Source organism: Cynocephalus volans, chromosome 4 (genome assembly GCF_027409185.1).
Source record: "Cynocephalus volans isolate mCynVol1 chromosome 4, mCynVol1.pri, whole genome shotgun sequence".
Lineage (NCBI taxonomy): Eukaryota > Metazoa > Chordata > Mammalia > Dermoptera > Cynocephalidae > Cynocephalus > Cynocephalus volans.
This window is the reverse complement of record NC_084463.1, coordinates 98807234-98821702: the sequence shown is the minus strand read 5'-3', so window position 1 is coordinate 98821702 and position 14469 is coordinate 98807234. Positions and strand designations below refer to the sequence as shown.

General features: G+C 34.4%; 1 protein-coding gene across 2 annotated transcripts in view; it reads left to right on the top strand.

Annotated features, from left to right (window-relative positions):
* Window positions 1–14469, top strand: part of UVRAG (UV radiation resistance associated) — a 303565-nt gene that overhangs the window by 143620 nt on the left and 145476 nt on the right. For both annotated transcript variants that reach the window (XM_063093326.1, XM_063093327.1), the window contains exon 8: window positions 7726–7852. In XM_063093326.1, the coding sequence (XP_062949396.1) occupies window positions 7726–7852 (127 nt within the window). The remainder of the gene's footprint in view (window positions 1–7725; window positions 7853–14469) is intronic.

The window sequence follows — 14469 nt, the reverse complement described above, 5'->3', positions numbered from 1 at the left end:
CACATGTTAACGTCTTTATGAAAAATAGTTTTCTAAACAGAAAATTTTAGAGTTGCATTGTTTTAAATTTTTGTGAATTTTTAAGTTCTATTAAGCTAATGTCTAGCTTTATAAAAGACACCTGAATTCTCACGTCTACTTCTGAAGTAAACCTGTTGCAATATCTCAAATCTGATAGACTCTGGTGTATTCCACTATACACTTATGAGGAAGTGAGAGTGAAAAAGAGACATAACAGCTTAGTGCTATTATGAAAATTTTTTTTTATCTCATAGACTCTGAAAAGGTCTCAGAAACCCTCATGATACCCTGGACCATTCATTAAGAACTTTTGCCTAAGGCTTTTTCGCTCCAATATGATCTATAAGAAAATATTTGTTTCCATTAATGTTATTTACAGATTAGTCTGTCATTCTGAAATAAATGTTTAACATTGCCCATGGTTTTTGTTTTTGTTTTTTGGTAAAAACCCATAAATAGGAAAGTGTATGTTTGCATATAGATAAATGTATCTGTGATTTTCAGTTAATTTACAGTGTTGTATAAAAACACTAAAATCCAATTAAAAGTGATCCATTGAAGATAAATATGTGACATTATGGAGTAAACAGATAAATAGAACACTGAAACCCATTGGAAGATACTTATAGAACACTGTGATCTTTGAGCAGCTTGTCGTTGATGCATTAGAAAGGAAGCAGAACCAGATCCCACATGGGCAGGGTTTGTTTACTTATCAGAAATTAGAGCCAAGAATTTTGGTTTTGAATGATTTGTTGAAATATTTCTGTAAATGGGCCAGTTTCTGCACATGAACCATAACACAAAACACTATATACACGCCTTCCTGTATTAGCTTAGTATTAGATTAATTTGTAACCTTAGTTCTTTGAGTCTAGAAAACATCCCAATTTGAGTGTGTAACCTAGAATAGAACAGTTTAACCCTCTAGCCAGGCATATCCCTGTGTTCTCTGAAGAGTTGGTTTTCTTTTTCTCTATTTTTCTTTCTCTGTCCAGGTAGAACTCAATTTATATATTTTGTAGAAAAATTCAAGTTAAGGAAATTGAACACCTAGCTCTTTGTGGAAAAAGATTGTTTCTTAAGACTTATTTTTTTCCTCAGTGATGTAAGAACACCTAGGCTTCCTGATAACATTATTGGATTGCTAAAGAAAACCCCAATTTTTTCCTGGTTCCTTTCTTTCATGATAAGCAACCTCATAGACTTTTCCCCCAATTTTTTTATTGCAAAATACACATAACATAAAACTTAACAATCTCAATCATTTTTAAATGTACAATTCAGTGGTGTTAATTACATTTATAATGTTGTACAACCATCACCACTACCCATCTCCAAAACTCTCTTTGTCTGGTAAAACTGAAACTCTGTACCCATTAAACACTAACTCCCCTTTCCCCACTACTCCTAGCCCATGGAAACCACTTACTTTCTGTCTGTATGATTTTGACTACTCTAAGTACCTCATATACATGAAATCATATAGTATATGTCTTTTTATGACTGCTTATTTCACTTAGCACAGTGTCCTCAAGGTTCATCTATGTTGTAGCATATTACAGAATTTCCTTTTTAAGGGCTGAATAATATTCGGTTATTTGTATATACCTCATTTTGCTTATCAATTCATCTATTGATAGGCATTTGGGTTGCTTCCATGCTTTAGAACCTCACTGATTTTTGGTCTTTGTTTTTACAGTGGGTTGGCAGGGCAAAATGGCTTTTTCCAGTAGACCTAAATTCTTAAAAAGCAGAGACCATTTCTCATTCATCTAGAAGCATGTAGTAGGTCCTTTATAAATGTTGGCTTTGTTAAGAAAAATTGCTTTAGGAACATTCTTTGTAAAGGCTTATTTCATAGACTTTTTGAGTCAAATATAATACTGATTATTGGAAATAAGCTTTTCTGCTTGTTTTTTGGCTTGAATGCCTAATGGATGATCATGCCATCTGTTTTGAATCAGTATTTCAGGGATGAGGAAGAATGCACTTTGGGTGAGAAATGATTGCTGTCAAGTACTTTCAACACAACTGCCAAAAATCATTTTTCATGCCCCTTGTTTCAACAAGGCCGTGTCATAATGCATCTCACTGAGTTGTCAGGCTTCCTCATTGTCTATGAATCAAATCGAGATACTGACTTTTTCCTTTTAAAGTTTTCCACCTGCCAGCAGCAAAAAAAAAAAAAAAAAAAAAGAAAGAAAGAAAAGAAAAATTAAAGTTTTCCACCAGCTTATCCCAGGTCTTGGTAATGTATTAATTAAGTAATGGATTTTTTTTTTTAAGTTACAATTTTAATTAGCTACTATATACCTTTGGAAGTAAATAAATACTCACCAGGTATAGCCAAACTGCTCTTTGGTTAAAATTTATGTCATGAAAAATTAAGAAAGTATATTATTAACATATTCGATAACAAGTAGGAAAGAAGAGCATATACATTCATAGTGCAGTAATTGTGTGTATACACATGCATGTTATATGTTCACTGTGGGAGAGGGTTTCAGATTTGTATCTGGAGACAGATTTGAGCAAGGTATTTAGAGAAAAAAGGAGTCTGAGGAAAGTTTAAACCATGGTGTACTATAGATTTAATTAGGAAATATTTATACAGAAAGATAAGTTAACAAACTTGACAAATTTAATTATATCTCTGGCTGGTAAGGTGTGTCAGAGATTTTGTTTTCATTAATGAACTTTCAGAAAAATTGACTTTTTGTGTCCATTTCTATGACTTTCAAAAATAAGCTTTTTAAAAGGAAGTTTTAGGTTTATAGAAAAATTGTACAGAAAGTACAAAGAGTTCCCATATACACTGCCTCCAATTTCTTTAACATCTTGTACTATGGTGGTACATTTGTTACGACTGATAAATCAATACACTATTATTAACTAAAGTCCATAGTTTACATTAGGGTTCATTCTTTGTGTTATACAGTTCTATGAGTTTTGACAAATGCATTATTTCATGCATCCACCTTTAAAGTATCATACAGAATAGTTTCCCTACCCTAAAAATCCATGTGCTCAACCTATTAATCCCTTTTTTCCTCCTCCTGAACCCCTGGCAGCCACTGGTCTTTTTACTGTCTCCATAGTTTTTACTTTTCCAGAATGTCACATAGTGGGAATCGTATGTATGTTGCTTTTTCAGACCGACTTCTTTCACTTAGCAATATGCAGTTAAGGCTTCTCCTGTCTTTTCATAGATTGATAGTTCATTTCTTTTTATCACTGAATAATACTCCATTGTATGTGTTTATCTGTTGACCTATTGAAGTACATCTTGGTTGTTTCCAAGTTTTGGCAATTATTAATAAAGTTTCTGTAGACATTTGTGTGTAGGTTTTTGAGTGGACATATAAATTTTCAACTCATCCAGGTTAATATCTAAGAACATAATTACTGGATAGTATAGTATGCCTATGTTTAGCTTTATAAGAAACTGCCAGACTGTCTTCCAAAGTGGCTGTATATGTACCATTTTCCATTCCCACCAGTGAAGAATGAGAGTTCCTGATGCTCCATATCCTTGTCAGCATTTGGTGTTATCAGAGTTTTGGATTTTAGTTATTCTAATAGGTGTGTAGTTGTATCTCATTGTTGTTTTAATTTGCTAGTCCCTGATGACCTATCATGTTGAGCATCATTTCATGTGCTTGTTTGCCATCTACATATCTTCTTTGGTGAGCTAAGTGTTTAGATCTTTGTTCCATTTTTTAATTGGGTTGTTTTCTTTTTGTTGAGTTTTAAGAATTCTTTGTATATTTTGAATGCCAGTTCTTTATCAGTTATGTGTTTTGTGAAGATTTTTTCCCAGTTTGTGCCTTGTCTTTTCATTATCTTTGCAGAGAAGTTTTTAATTTTAATGAAGTCCAAGTTATCGATTACCTCTTTCATGGATCTTGCTTCAGGTGCTATATCTTGAAAAGTCTCCCAAAGTTGCCTAGAATTTCTCCTGTGTTATCTTCTAGGAGTTGAATAATTTTTTATTTCGCATTTAGGTCTGTGGCCCATTTTGAGTTAATTTTTGGAAAGGTTCAGTCTATACTTAGATTTCTTTCTTTCTTTCTTTTTTTTTTGCACATTGGCTGTCCAGTGATTTCCAATTATTTCAGTATCATTAGGTGAAAAAACTATCCTTTCTCCATTGAATTGCTTTTGTTTCTTTGTCAAAGATCATTTGATTTTATCTGTGTGGGTCTATTCCTGGGCGCTTTATTCTGTTTCATTGATCTATTTATCTGCTCTTTTACCCACATCACAGCTGTAGTTTTACATTAAGTGTTGACGTTGGGTACCGTCGGTCCTCTGACTTTGTTCCTCTCCTTCAATATTGTGTTGGCTATTCTGGGTCTTTTACCTTTATGTAAATATTAGAATCAGTTTGTTGACATTAACAAAATATCTTGCTGGAATTTTTATTGGGATTTTAGGAAATCTATTGATCAACCTGGGAAAAACTGATGTCTTAATAATATTAAGTCTTCCTATCCACGAATATGGACTGCTTCTCCACTTATTTGGATCTTCTTTGATTTCTTTCATTGGAGTTTTGTAGTTTTCTTCATATAGATCTTGTATGTATTTTGTTAGATTTATACCTAAGTATTTAATTTTTTATGCTAATATAAAGCGTTATGTTTTTAATTTCAAATTACAGTGTTCATTGCTGTTACATAGGAAAATAACTGACTTTTGTATACATTAAACCCGTATGCAACCTTGCCATAATTGCTAATTAGTTCCAGAAGTTTTTATTTGTTTGGGTTTTTTGGTCAATTCTTTGGAATTTTCTACATAGACAAACATACCATCTGCAAACAAAGCCAGTTTTATTTTTTTCTTTCCTAGTCTGTATAGCTTTTTCTCCCTTTTCTTGTTTTACTGCATTAGCTAGGACTTCAAGTACAACTGTGTTGAATGGGTGTGGTAAAAGGTGATGTTCTTGTGTTGGTCTCAAACTTAGGAGGAAAACATCTAGTTTCTCACCATTAAGTATGATGTTAGCTGTAGGTTATTTGGTAGATATTCTTTACCAGTTGAGGAAGTTCCCCTCTATTCCTAGTTTGCTGAAAGTTTTTATTGTGAATGGGTGTTGGATTTTGTCACATGCTTTTTCTGCATCTATTGATATGATGATATGAATTTTCTTATGTAGCCTGTTGATGTAATGAATTATATTAATTGCTTTTTGAATGTCAAACCAGCCTTGCATACCTGGAATAAATCTCATTTGGCTGTGGTGTATATTTCTGCTTATACATTGTTGGATTCGATTTGCTTGTATTTTGTGATGTCTTTGTCTGGTTTTCATGTTGAGGTGATGCTGTCCTCATAGAATGAGTTAGGACATGTTGCCTCTGCTTCTTATTTCTGGAAGAGATTTTAATGAACTGATATTGCTGCTTATTTAAATATTTTGGTAGAATTCACCGGTAAACCACCTAGGCCTGGGATTTTCTGTTTTGGGATGTTATTGTCGATTTAATTTCTTAATACATATAGGCCTATTCATATTATGTATTTCTGCTAGTGTGAGTTTTGGTAGATTGTCTTTCAAGGAATTGGTCTGCTTCATCCAAGTTATCAAATTCATGGGCATAGTGTTGTTTATAGTATTCTTTAAATGTCTGTGGGATTAGTTGTGATGGTTCCTCTTTCATTCATCATATTAGCAATTTTTGTCTTACCCCTTTTTTTCTTAGTTAGCTTAGCTACAGTTTTATCAATTTCACTGAACTTTTCAAAGAATCAGTTGTTTTATTTTTGATGGCTGGTTGGTATGGGGATCCAAACCCTTGACCTTGATGGTCAACATCATGCTTTTACCAACTGAGCTAACCAGCCAGCCCCTCAAAAGAACCAGTTATTACTTGCATTCATTTTCTCTATAGGATTTATTCTTTTTGGCATTCAGTAGCTTCTTGAATATGTAGATTTATTTCTTTTGCCTAATTAGCCAAGTTTTAAGCCATTATTTCTTCAAATACTTTTTCAGTCTTTCACTCTTTCTCCTTTTTTTCTGGTGATAACACAAATGTTAGCTCTTTTGGTATAGTTCCACAAGTCCCTGAGGCCCTGTTTATTTATTTATTTTCAGTCTATTTGTTGTTTAAATTGGGCAGTTTCTATTGTTCTATCTCTTCTTTATCTCCTCTGAGTTTGTTTCAGTTACTTTCAGTTCTAAAATTTCCATTTGGTTCTTCTTTATATCTTTTATTTCTTTACTGAGACTTTCTGGTTTTTTTGCTGAGACTTTCTACATTTTCATTTGTTTCAAGCATATTCTTACTTGATATTAAAGCATTTTTATAATGGCTGCTTTCAGATTTTTGTCAAATAATTATGACATATCTACCATCTCAGTGTTGGCATCTAATGATTGTCCTTTTTCATTTACTTTGACATCTTCCTGACTCTTAGCATGATGAGAGATTTTCAATTGAAATTTGGACATTTTGGGTATTATGTTATGGGTCTCTGGATCTTATTTAAACCTTCTGTTTTAGTTGGCTTCCTTTGACTCTTCCCTGGTAGGGCAAGGAAAAGATGCCATGTCATTACCTCCGGATGAGTGTAGAAGTCCAGATTCCCCATGTAACCTCCATTGACACCTGAGTGGGAGGGGAAAGAGCTTGTTAATGCTGGCCAGGAGTAGGAGTTCTGGCTCCCCATTAGGCCTCCATTGATACCTTCTTAACTGGCAGGAGTAGGAGTGCCTCGTTACTGCTTTCCACAAGGCTTCCACTGGTATCACATGGAGAAGGGTGGCCTGATAGTGCTGTGTAGTAGTGAAAGTTCTGACTTTCCACTAGGCTTCCTCTGATATCCCATCAGGGAGGAAGAGAATTATCTTGTTACTGCCAGGTGAGTGGTAAAAGTCCAGTAGTGTCCACTGATGCTACAAGGGGCTTGGCTGATTATTGCCTAGCAGGGATGAAAGCCCCAGGTCCGCACTTGGCCTTCTCTGATATGAGCAGGGAGGTAGATCTTTGAAAGAATGGAAATCTACTTTTTGTTTCTATGTATTTGCCTGTTCTAGATAGTTTATATAAATGGAGTTATACAGTATGTGGCCTTTTTAAACTAGCTTCTTTAACTTAGAATAATGTTTTCAGTGTTCATCTATGTTGTAGCATGTGTCGGTACTTAACTTCCTTTTATTGCAAAATAATATTTGATTGCATGGATATACCACATTTTATTTATTCATTCATCAGTTGATGGACATTTGGGTTGTTTATACTTTTTGGTTATTATAAATAATGCTGCTATAAACAATTATTTTTGTGTGGACATGTTTTCAGTTCTTTTGGCTATATACCCAGGAGTGGAATTGCTGGGTAATATGGTAACTCTATGTTTAACTTTTTGAGAATTCCATTTCTTTGTTATTGATAATTTTTTATCTTATTGTATTGTGATGTCAGGGAAGGGACATGAGATATTGTAGTGGCTTTTGGATCCTTAGGACTGTACTCAGACTTAAGGTTCATTTCTGTTCTTATTTTTTGCTTATTTCTATATTCTTTCCATTGACATGATGGCCACTGATAATGAAGTTACTCATAAGATCCGTAGGTTTGATGAATATTAAAGTGCTTTAAACCATTATTTATTTTGAAACATTGGAGTGTTTAATTATTTATAGTCATGAGTTTTATATTCATAAATTTACCTGTGATTTTATCTATTTAGAAAAAAGAAAATGAATGCCTTCAATTAAAAATTTTGGTGCTTCGAAATGAACTGGAAAGACAGAAGAAAGCTTTAGGACGGGAGGTTGCCTTGTTGCATAAACAACAAATTGCATTACAGGACAAAGGTGAGTAGAAACACCATACAAATGGCCTAACCTCCACATTCAGTAGTTTTCCTTTTTGTTCTCCATAGGCTGAAATATTGCATAAATATGCTGATAGAATTTTCTTTAATTTTTAAAGTATTTTTAAAAGTATTTTGAAGTCAGTATGTATACAGAAAAGTGTAAAACTCCATACATATGTGCATCTCAAAATTTCAGTGTGAACAAGCCCATGTAAGCCGCATCTCAGTCAACAAATAGCATTACCAGCACCCCAAAACCTCAGAAGCCTCCTCATGCCTCCTTCTACTTTACCACATATCCAGTCAGACCAACTACTACCCTGACTTATTAGACCGAATATTGATTTTGCCTAATTTTGAACTTTATAGAAATAGAATCATATGTATGCATTTTGTGTGCTGGTTTTTTTTTTTTAAAGATGACCGGTAAGGGGATCTTAAACCTTGACTTGGTGTTGTCAGCACCACGCTCAGCCAGTGAGCGAACTGGCCATCCGTATATGGGATCCGAACCCGGGGCCTTGGTGTTATCAGCACCGCACTCTCCCGAGTGAGCCACGGGCCGGCCCTTGTGTGCTGGTTTTTGTTGAGCATTTTTAGGTAAGAGTCATCCTTAGCTCTATGAAGTTGTAATTTGTTCATTCTTAATGCCAAATACTATTCCATTATATAAATATGAATTTATTCACTCTTGCTGTTGGTTTTGGTAATTTCCAGTTTGGGCCTATTAGGGTTAATGCTTTTATGAATGTTCTAATATGTGTTTCTTAATGAAGATTTTTATGTATTTCAGTTGGATAGAAATCTAGGAGTAGAATTACACAGTCATAAGATGTACATATCTTCAACTTTAGTAGATTGTTTCCAGAAGTTTTCCAAAATGATATGCCATTTTATCTCCCCTTCATCTGATAGTGCCCTTCTCCGACAGCTTTTTCTGCAGTTGTCTTTTTTATTTTTTCTTTTCTGGTGGTTATGTTGTAGTATCCCCTTACAGTTTTAATTTTTATTTTCCTGAAGACTAATGAAAGTGAACATTGTTTCATATGTTTCTTTGCTGATATACACTTTTTGTGAAGTACCTCTTAAAGTCTTTTGCCCATTTTTAAAAAAATTTGGTTTGACTTTTTTTTGGTAAGAGTTCTTTGTATATTATGGATATTGGTTCTTTGTTTAGCATGTGCATTAAAAATATATTCTCCCATTCTGTGGCTTGCTGTTTCACTCTTTAATGATACCTTTAAATGAACAGAAGTTCCGTTTGATCAGTCTTTTATATTTTAGGCATTTTGTGTTATCAAATTCGTGGGCATAGTGTTAAGAAAACACTTGCCTACTTTAAGATCTTCAAGATATTCTTCTATTTTTCTTTTAAACACTTTACTGTTTTACTTTTTACATTTATATTTGTAATTCATCTGGAATTGATTTTTGTTTATGATGTAAGGTAAGAGTAAAGATTATTTTTTTTCCATATAGATAGTCAGTTGACCCAGTACCATTAATTGAAGATCATCATCCTTTCTCCGTAGCACAGCAGTTTCACTTGTGTTTCACTTGTGTCATAAATCAGATAACCATGTAGTTGTAAGTCTGTTAAGGACCCTCTGTTGTGTTCCATTGATCTATTTTTTATTCTTTCGCCATTGTCTTACTGTTTCAATTTTTCTCACGTTATAATAGGCCTTCATATCTGTTAAGGTTCCTTAGCTTAGTTGTTTTTCTTCAAGATTGCCTAGGTTATTTTTGTCCTTTTGCACTTTCATATGAATTTCTACACAGAAAATAAAACCTTGTTAGGATTTTGGTGGAACTGCATTGAATATATTTATCATATAATTGGGAATAATAAATTTCTTTAGAATATAGAAACTTCCATCCCAAGAAAAATGTTATATGCCTTTGTGTATTAGATTTTCTTAACAAAACGATATTGAGATAAAATAATTGTTAGTGTATGGACCTTTCTCATGAATCGTTGAATTTATTTCTGTTTTTTGATATTTTACAATACTGTTGTAAATGTGTGTGTGTGTGTGTGTGTGTGTGTGTGTGTATTTTAATAGCTAATGTTCCTTTATTCATTCCACAAACATTAACTGAGCATCTACTGTGAAAAGGAACATGTTCCAGACACCCCAATAGTGAACAAAACAGACAAAACTCCCTGCCCTGGTGGAGGCTTCCCTTCTATTTTTATTTTTTATTTTATTTTATTTTATTTTGTCAATATACAATGTGGTTGATTATTGTGGCCAATTACTGAAACTTCCCTCCCTCCTCCCTTTCCCCCCTCCCTCCCAACGATGTCCTTTCTGTTTGCTTGTCTATCAACTTCAAGGAATTGTAATTGTTGTATCTTCTTCCCTCCCCCCACCCCCAGGTTGCTTGTGTATTTATTTATTTATTTTTAGCTCCCACAAATAAGTGAGAACATGTGATATTTCTCTTTTGGTGCCTGACTTGTTTCAGTTAATATAATTCTCTCTAGGTCCATCCATGTCATTGCAAATGGCAGTATTTCATTCTTATTTATAGCAGAGTAGTATTCCATCGTGTAGATATACCACATTTTCCGTATCCACTCATCCGATGATGGACATTTGGGCTGGTTCCAAATCTTAGCTATTGTAAAGAGTACTGCAGTGAACATTGGAGAACAAGTATACCTTTGACTTGATGATTTCGATTCCTCTGGGTATATTCCCAGCAGTGGGATAGCTGGGTCATATGGTAGATCTATCTGCAATTGTTTGAGGAACCTCCATACCATTTTCCATAGAGGCCGCACCATTTTGCAGTCCCACCAGCAATGTATGAGAGTTCCTTTTTCTCTGGAACCTCGCCAGCATTTCTCATTCACAGGCTTTTGGATATTAGCCATCCTAACTGGGATGAGATGGTATCTCAATGTGGTTTTGATTTGCATTTCCCGAATGCTGAGTGAGGTTGAGCATTTTTTCATGTGTCTGTTGGCCATTCGTATGTCTTCCTTAGAGAAATGCCTACTTAGCTCTTTTGCCCATTTTTTAATTGGGTTGCTTGTTTTTTGTTGTAATGTTTTTTCAGTTCCTTGTATATTCTGGATATTAATCCTTTGTCAGATGTATATTTTGCAAATATTTTCTCCCACTCTGTTGGTTGTCTTTTAATTCTGTTAATTGTTTCTTTTGCTGTGCAGAAGCTCTTTAGTTTGATATAATCCCATTTGTTTAGTTTTCCTTTGGTTGCCTGTGCTTTTGGGGTCATATTCATGAAGTCTGTTTCCAGTCCTACTTCCTGAAGTGTTTCTTCTATGTTTTCTTTAAGTAGTTTTATTGTTTCAGGGTGTATATTTAATTCTTTAATCCATTTTGAGTTGATTTTAGTATATGGTGAGAGGTATGGGTCTAGTTTCATTCTCCTGCATATTGATATCCAGTTACCCCAGCACCATTTGCTGAAGAGGCAGTCTCTTCCCCAGTGTGTAGGCTTGGTGCCTTTGTCAGAGATCAGATGGCTGTAGGTGTGTGGATTGATTTCTGGATTCTCTATTCTATTCCATGGATCAGTGTGTCTGTTTTTATGCCAGTACCATGCTGTTTTGGTTATTATAGCTTTCTAGTATAGTTTAAAGCCAGGTAGTGTTATGCCTCCAGCTTTATTTTTTTTCCTCAGCATTGCTTTGGCTATGCGTGGTCTTTTATTATTCCATATATATGTCTGGATAGTTCTTTCCATTTCTGACAAAAATGTCATTGGAATTTTGATGGGGATTGCATTGAATTTGTATATCACTTTGGGTAGTATGGACAGTTTCACAATGTTGATTCTTCCAGTCCAAGAGCATGGGATATCTTTCCATCTTCTTGTGTCCTCTTTAATTTCTCTCAGCAGTGGTTTGTAGTCCTCATTACAGAGATTTTTCACATCCTCGGTTAACTCAATTCCTAAGTATTTTATTTTTTTGATAGCTATTGTAAATGGGCAAGCTTTCTTGATTTCTCTTTCTGCCTGTTCACTCTTGGAGAATAGAAATGCTACTGATTTTTGTGTGTTGATTTTGTATCCTGCTACCTGAAATCATTTATCAACTCCAAGAGTTTTTTTGTAGAGGCTTTAGGCTGTTCGATGTATAGGATCATGTCATCTGCGAACGGGGACAGTTTGACTTCATCTTTTCCAGTCTGGATGCCCTTTATTTCCTTCTCTTCTCTGATGGCTCTGGCTAGTACTTCCAACTCTTTGTTGAATAGGAGTGGTGAGAGTGGGCATCCTTGTCTAGTTTCTGTTCTTAAAGGAAAAGCTTTCAGCTTTTCCCCATTCAGCATGATATTGGCAGTGGGTTTATCATATATGGCTTTAATTATGTTGAGTTAATTTCCATCTATACCTAACTTATAGAGGGCCTTTGTCATGAATGAATGTTGAATTTTATCAAATGCTTTTTCAGCATCTATAGAGATGACCATATGGTCCTTGTGTTTGATTTTATTAATATGGTGTAACACATTTATTGATTTGTGAATGTTGAACCAACCTTGCATCCCTGGGATGAATCCCACTTGATCATGGTGTATAATGTTACGGATATGTTGCTTTATTCTGTTAGCTAGTATTTTATTGAGGATATTTGCATTTATATTCATCAAGGATATTGGCCAGTAGTTTTCTTTTTTAGTTGTATCTTTACCTGGTTTTGGTATCAGGATGATGTTTGCTTCATAGAATGAGTTTGGGAGATTCGCCTATGTTTCAATCTTTTGGAATAGTTTGTAGAGAATCGGTGTCAATTCCTCTTTGAATGTTTTGTAAAATTCTGCTGTGAATCCATCTGGTCCTGGGCTTTTCTTTGTTGGGAGCCTTCTGAAAACAGCTTCAATCTCCTTTATTGTTATTGGTCTGTTCAGATTTTCTCCATCTTCTCGGCTCAGTTTTGGTAGCCTGTGTGTGTCCAGAAATTTATCCATTTCCTCCAGATTTTCAAATTTGTTGCATATAGTTGTTTATAGTAGTCTCTAAAGATTCCTTGTATTTCTGAGGTATCAGTTGTAATGCCACCTTTTTCATTTCTAATTATTGTTATTTGGATCTTCTCTCTTCTTTTTTTAGTTAGCCGTGCTAATGGTTTGTCAATTTTATTTATCTTTTCAAAAAACCAGCTTTTTGATTCATTGATCTTTTGTATTGTTTTTTTGTGTGTCAGTTTCATTAAGTTCTGCTCTGATCTCAATGATTATTTCCGTCTGCTATCTTTGGGTTTGGATTGTTCTTGTTTTTCTAGTTCTTTAAGGTGAAGTGTTAGGTTGTTCACTTGCCATCTTTCCATTTTTCTTAAGTAAGCATTTAATGCAATAAATTTCCCCCTTAGTACTGCTTTTGCAGTATCCCACGGGGTTTGGTATGATGTATCATTATTTTCATTAGTTTCAATAAATTTTTGGATTTCCTGTTTGATTTCCTCTTGGACCTGTATGTCATTTAGTAGAATGCTGTTTAATTTCCATGTGTTTGAATAGTTTCCAGAATTTCGTTTGTTTTTGATTTCTAATTTTAATCCATTGTGGTCTGAGAAAATACATGGGATAATTCCAGTTTTTCTAAATTTGTTGAGACTTGATTTGTGACCTAATATGTGATCAATCCTGGAGAATGATCCATGTGCTGATGAGATGAATGAATATTCTGAGGTTGTTGGATGGAATATTCTGTAGATATCTGCCAAGTCCAATTGGTCTAGAATGTTGTCTAGATCTTGTGTTTCTCTGCTGATTCTTTGCCTGCATGATCTGTCCATTATTGACAGTGGGGTGTTCAGGTCCCCTGCTATTATGGTATTAGTGTCTATTTTCTTCTTTAGGTCTAATAGAGTTTGTTTTATAAATCTGGCTGCTCCAACATTGAGTGCATATATATTTATGATTGTTATGTCTTCTTGATGGATCAGTCCTTTTATCATTATGTAGTGGCCCTCTTTATCTCTTTTAATCGTTTTTAGTTTAAAGTCTATTATGTCAGATATAAGAATAGCTACTCCAGCTCGTTTTTCATTTCTGTTTGCATGGTAAATCTTTTTCCATCCTTTCACTCTTAGTCTATATGGGTCTTTATAGGTGAGGCAGCATATTGTTGGGTCCTCCTTTTTAATCCTGTCAGCCAGTCTGTGTCTTTTGATTGGGGGATTTAATCCTTTTACATTAAGTGTTGTTATTGAAAGGTGTTGATTTACTCCTAGCATTTTATTGATTTTTGTTTGGATGTCTTAAGTGTCTTTTGTTCCTTTCTTTCTGATTTGCTGTTTGTTTTCTGTATTTGTTGGTTCCTTGCATTGTAGGTAAACCTTTTTGTTTTGTTTTGTCTTCATTGTTGCCATTTTTATTTTACTTGTGGGTTTTGATTTTTCTTGGGTTTTTATGGCAATGGTGGTTATTTTTTAGGTACCAATCCCAGTACTCTTTTGAGAATTTCTCATAAGGTTGGTCATGTGGTAGTGAACTCCCACAGTTTTTGTTTGTCTGAGAAATATACTATTTGCCCTTCATTTCAGAAGGATAGCCTTGCAGGGTAGAGTATTCTTGGCTGGCAATCTCTGTCTTTTAGTATTTTGAATAGATCATCCCATTCCTTTCTGGCTTT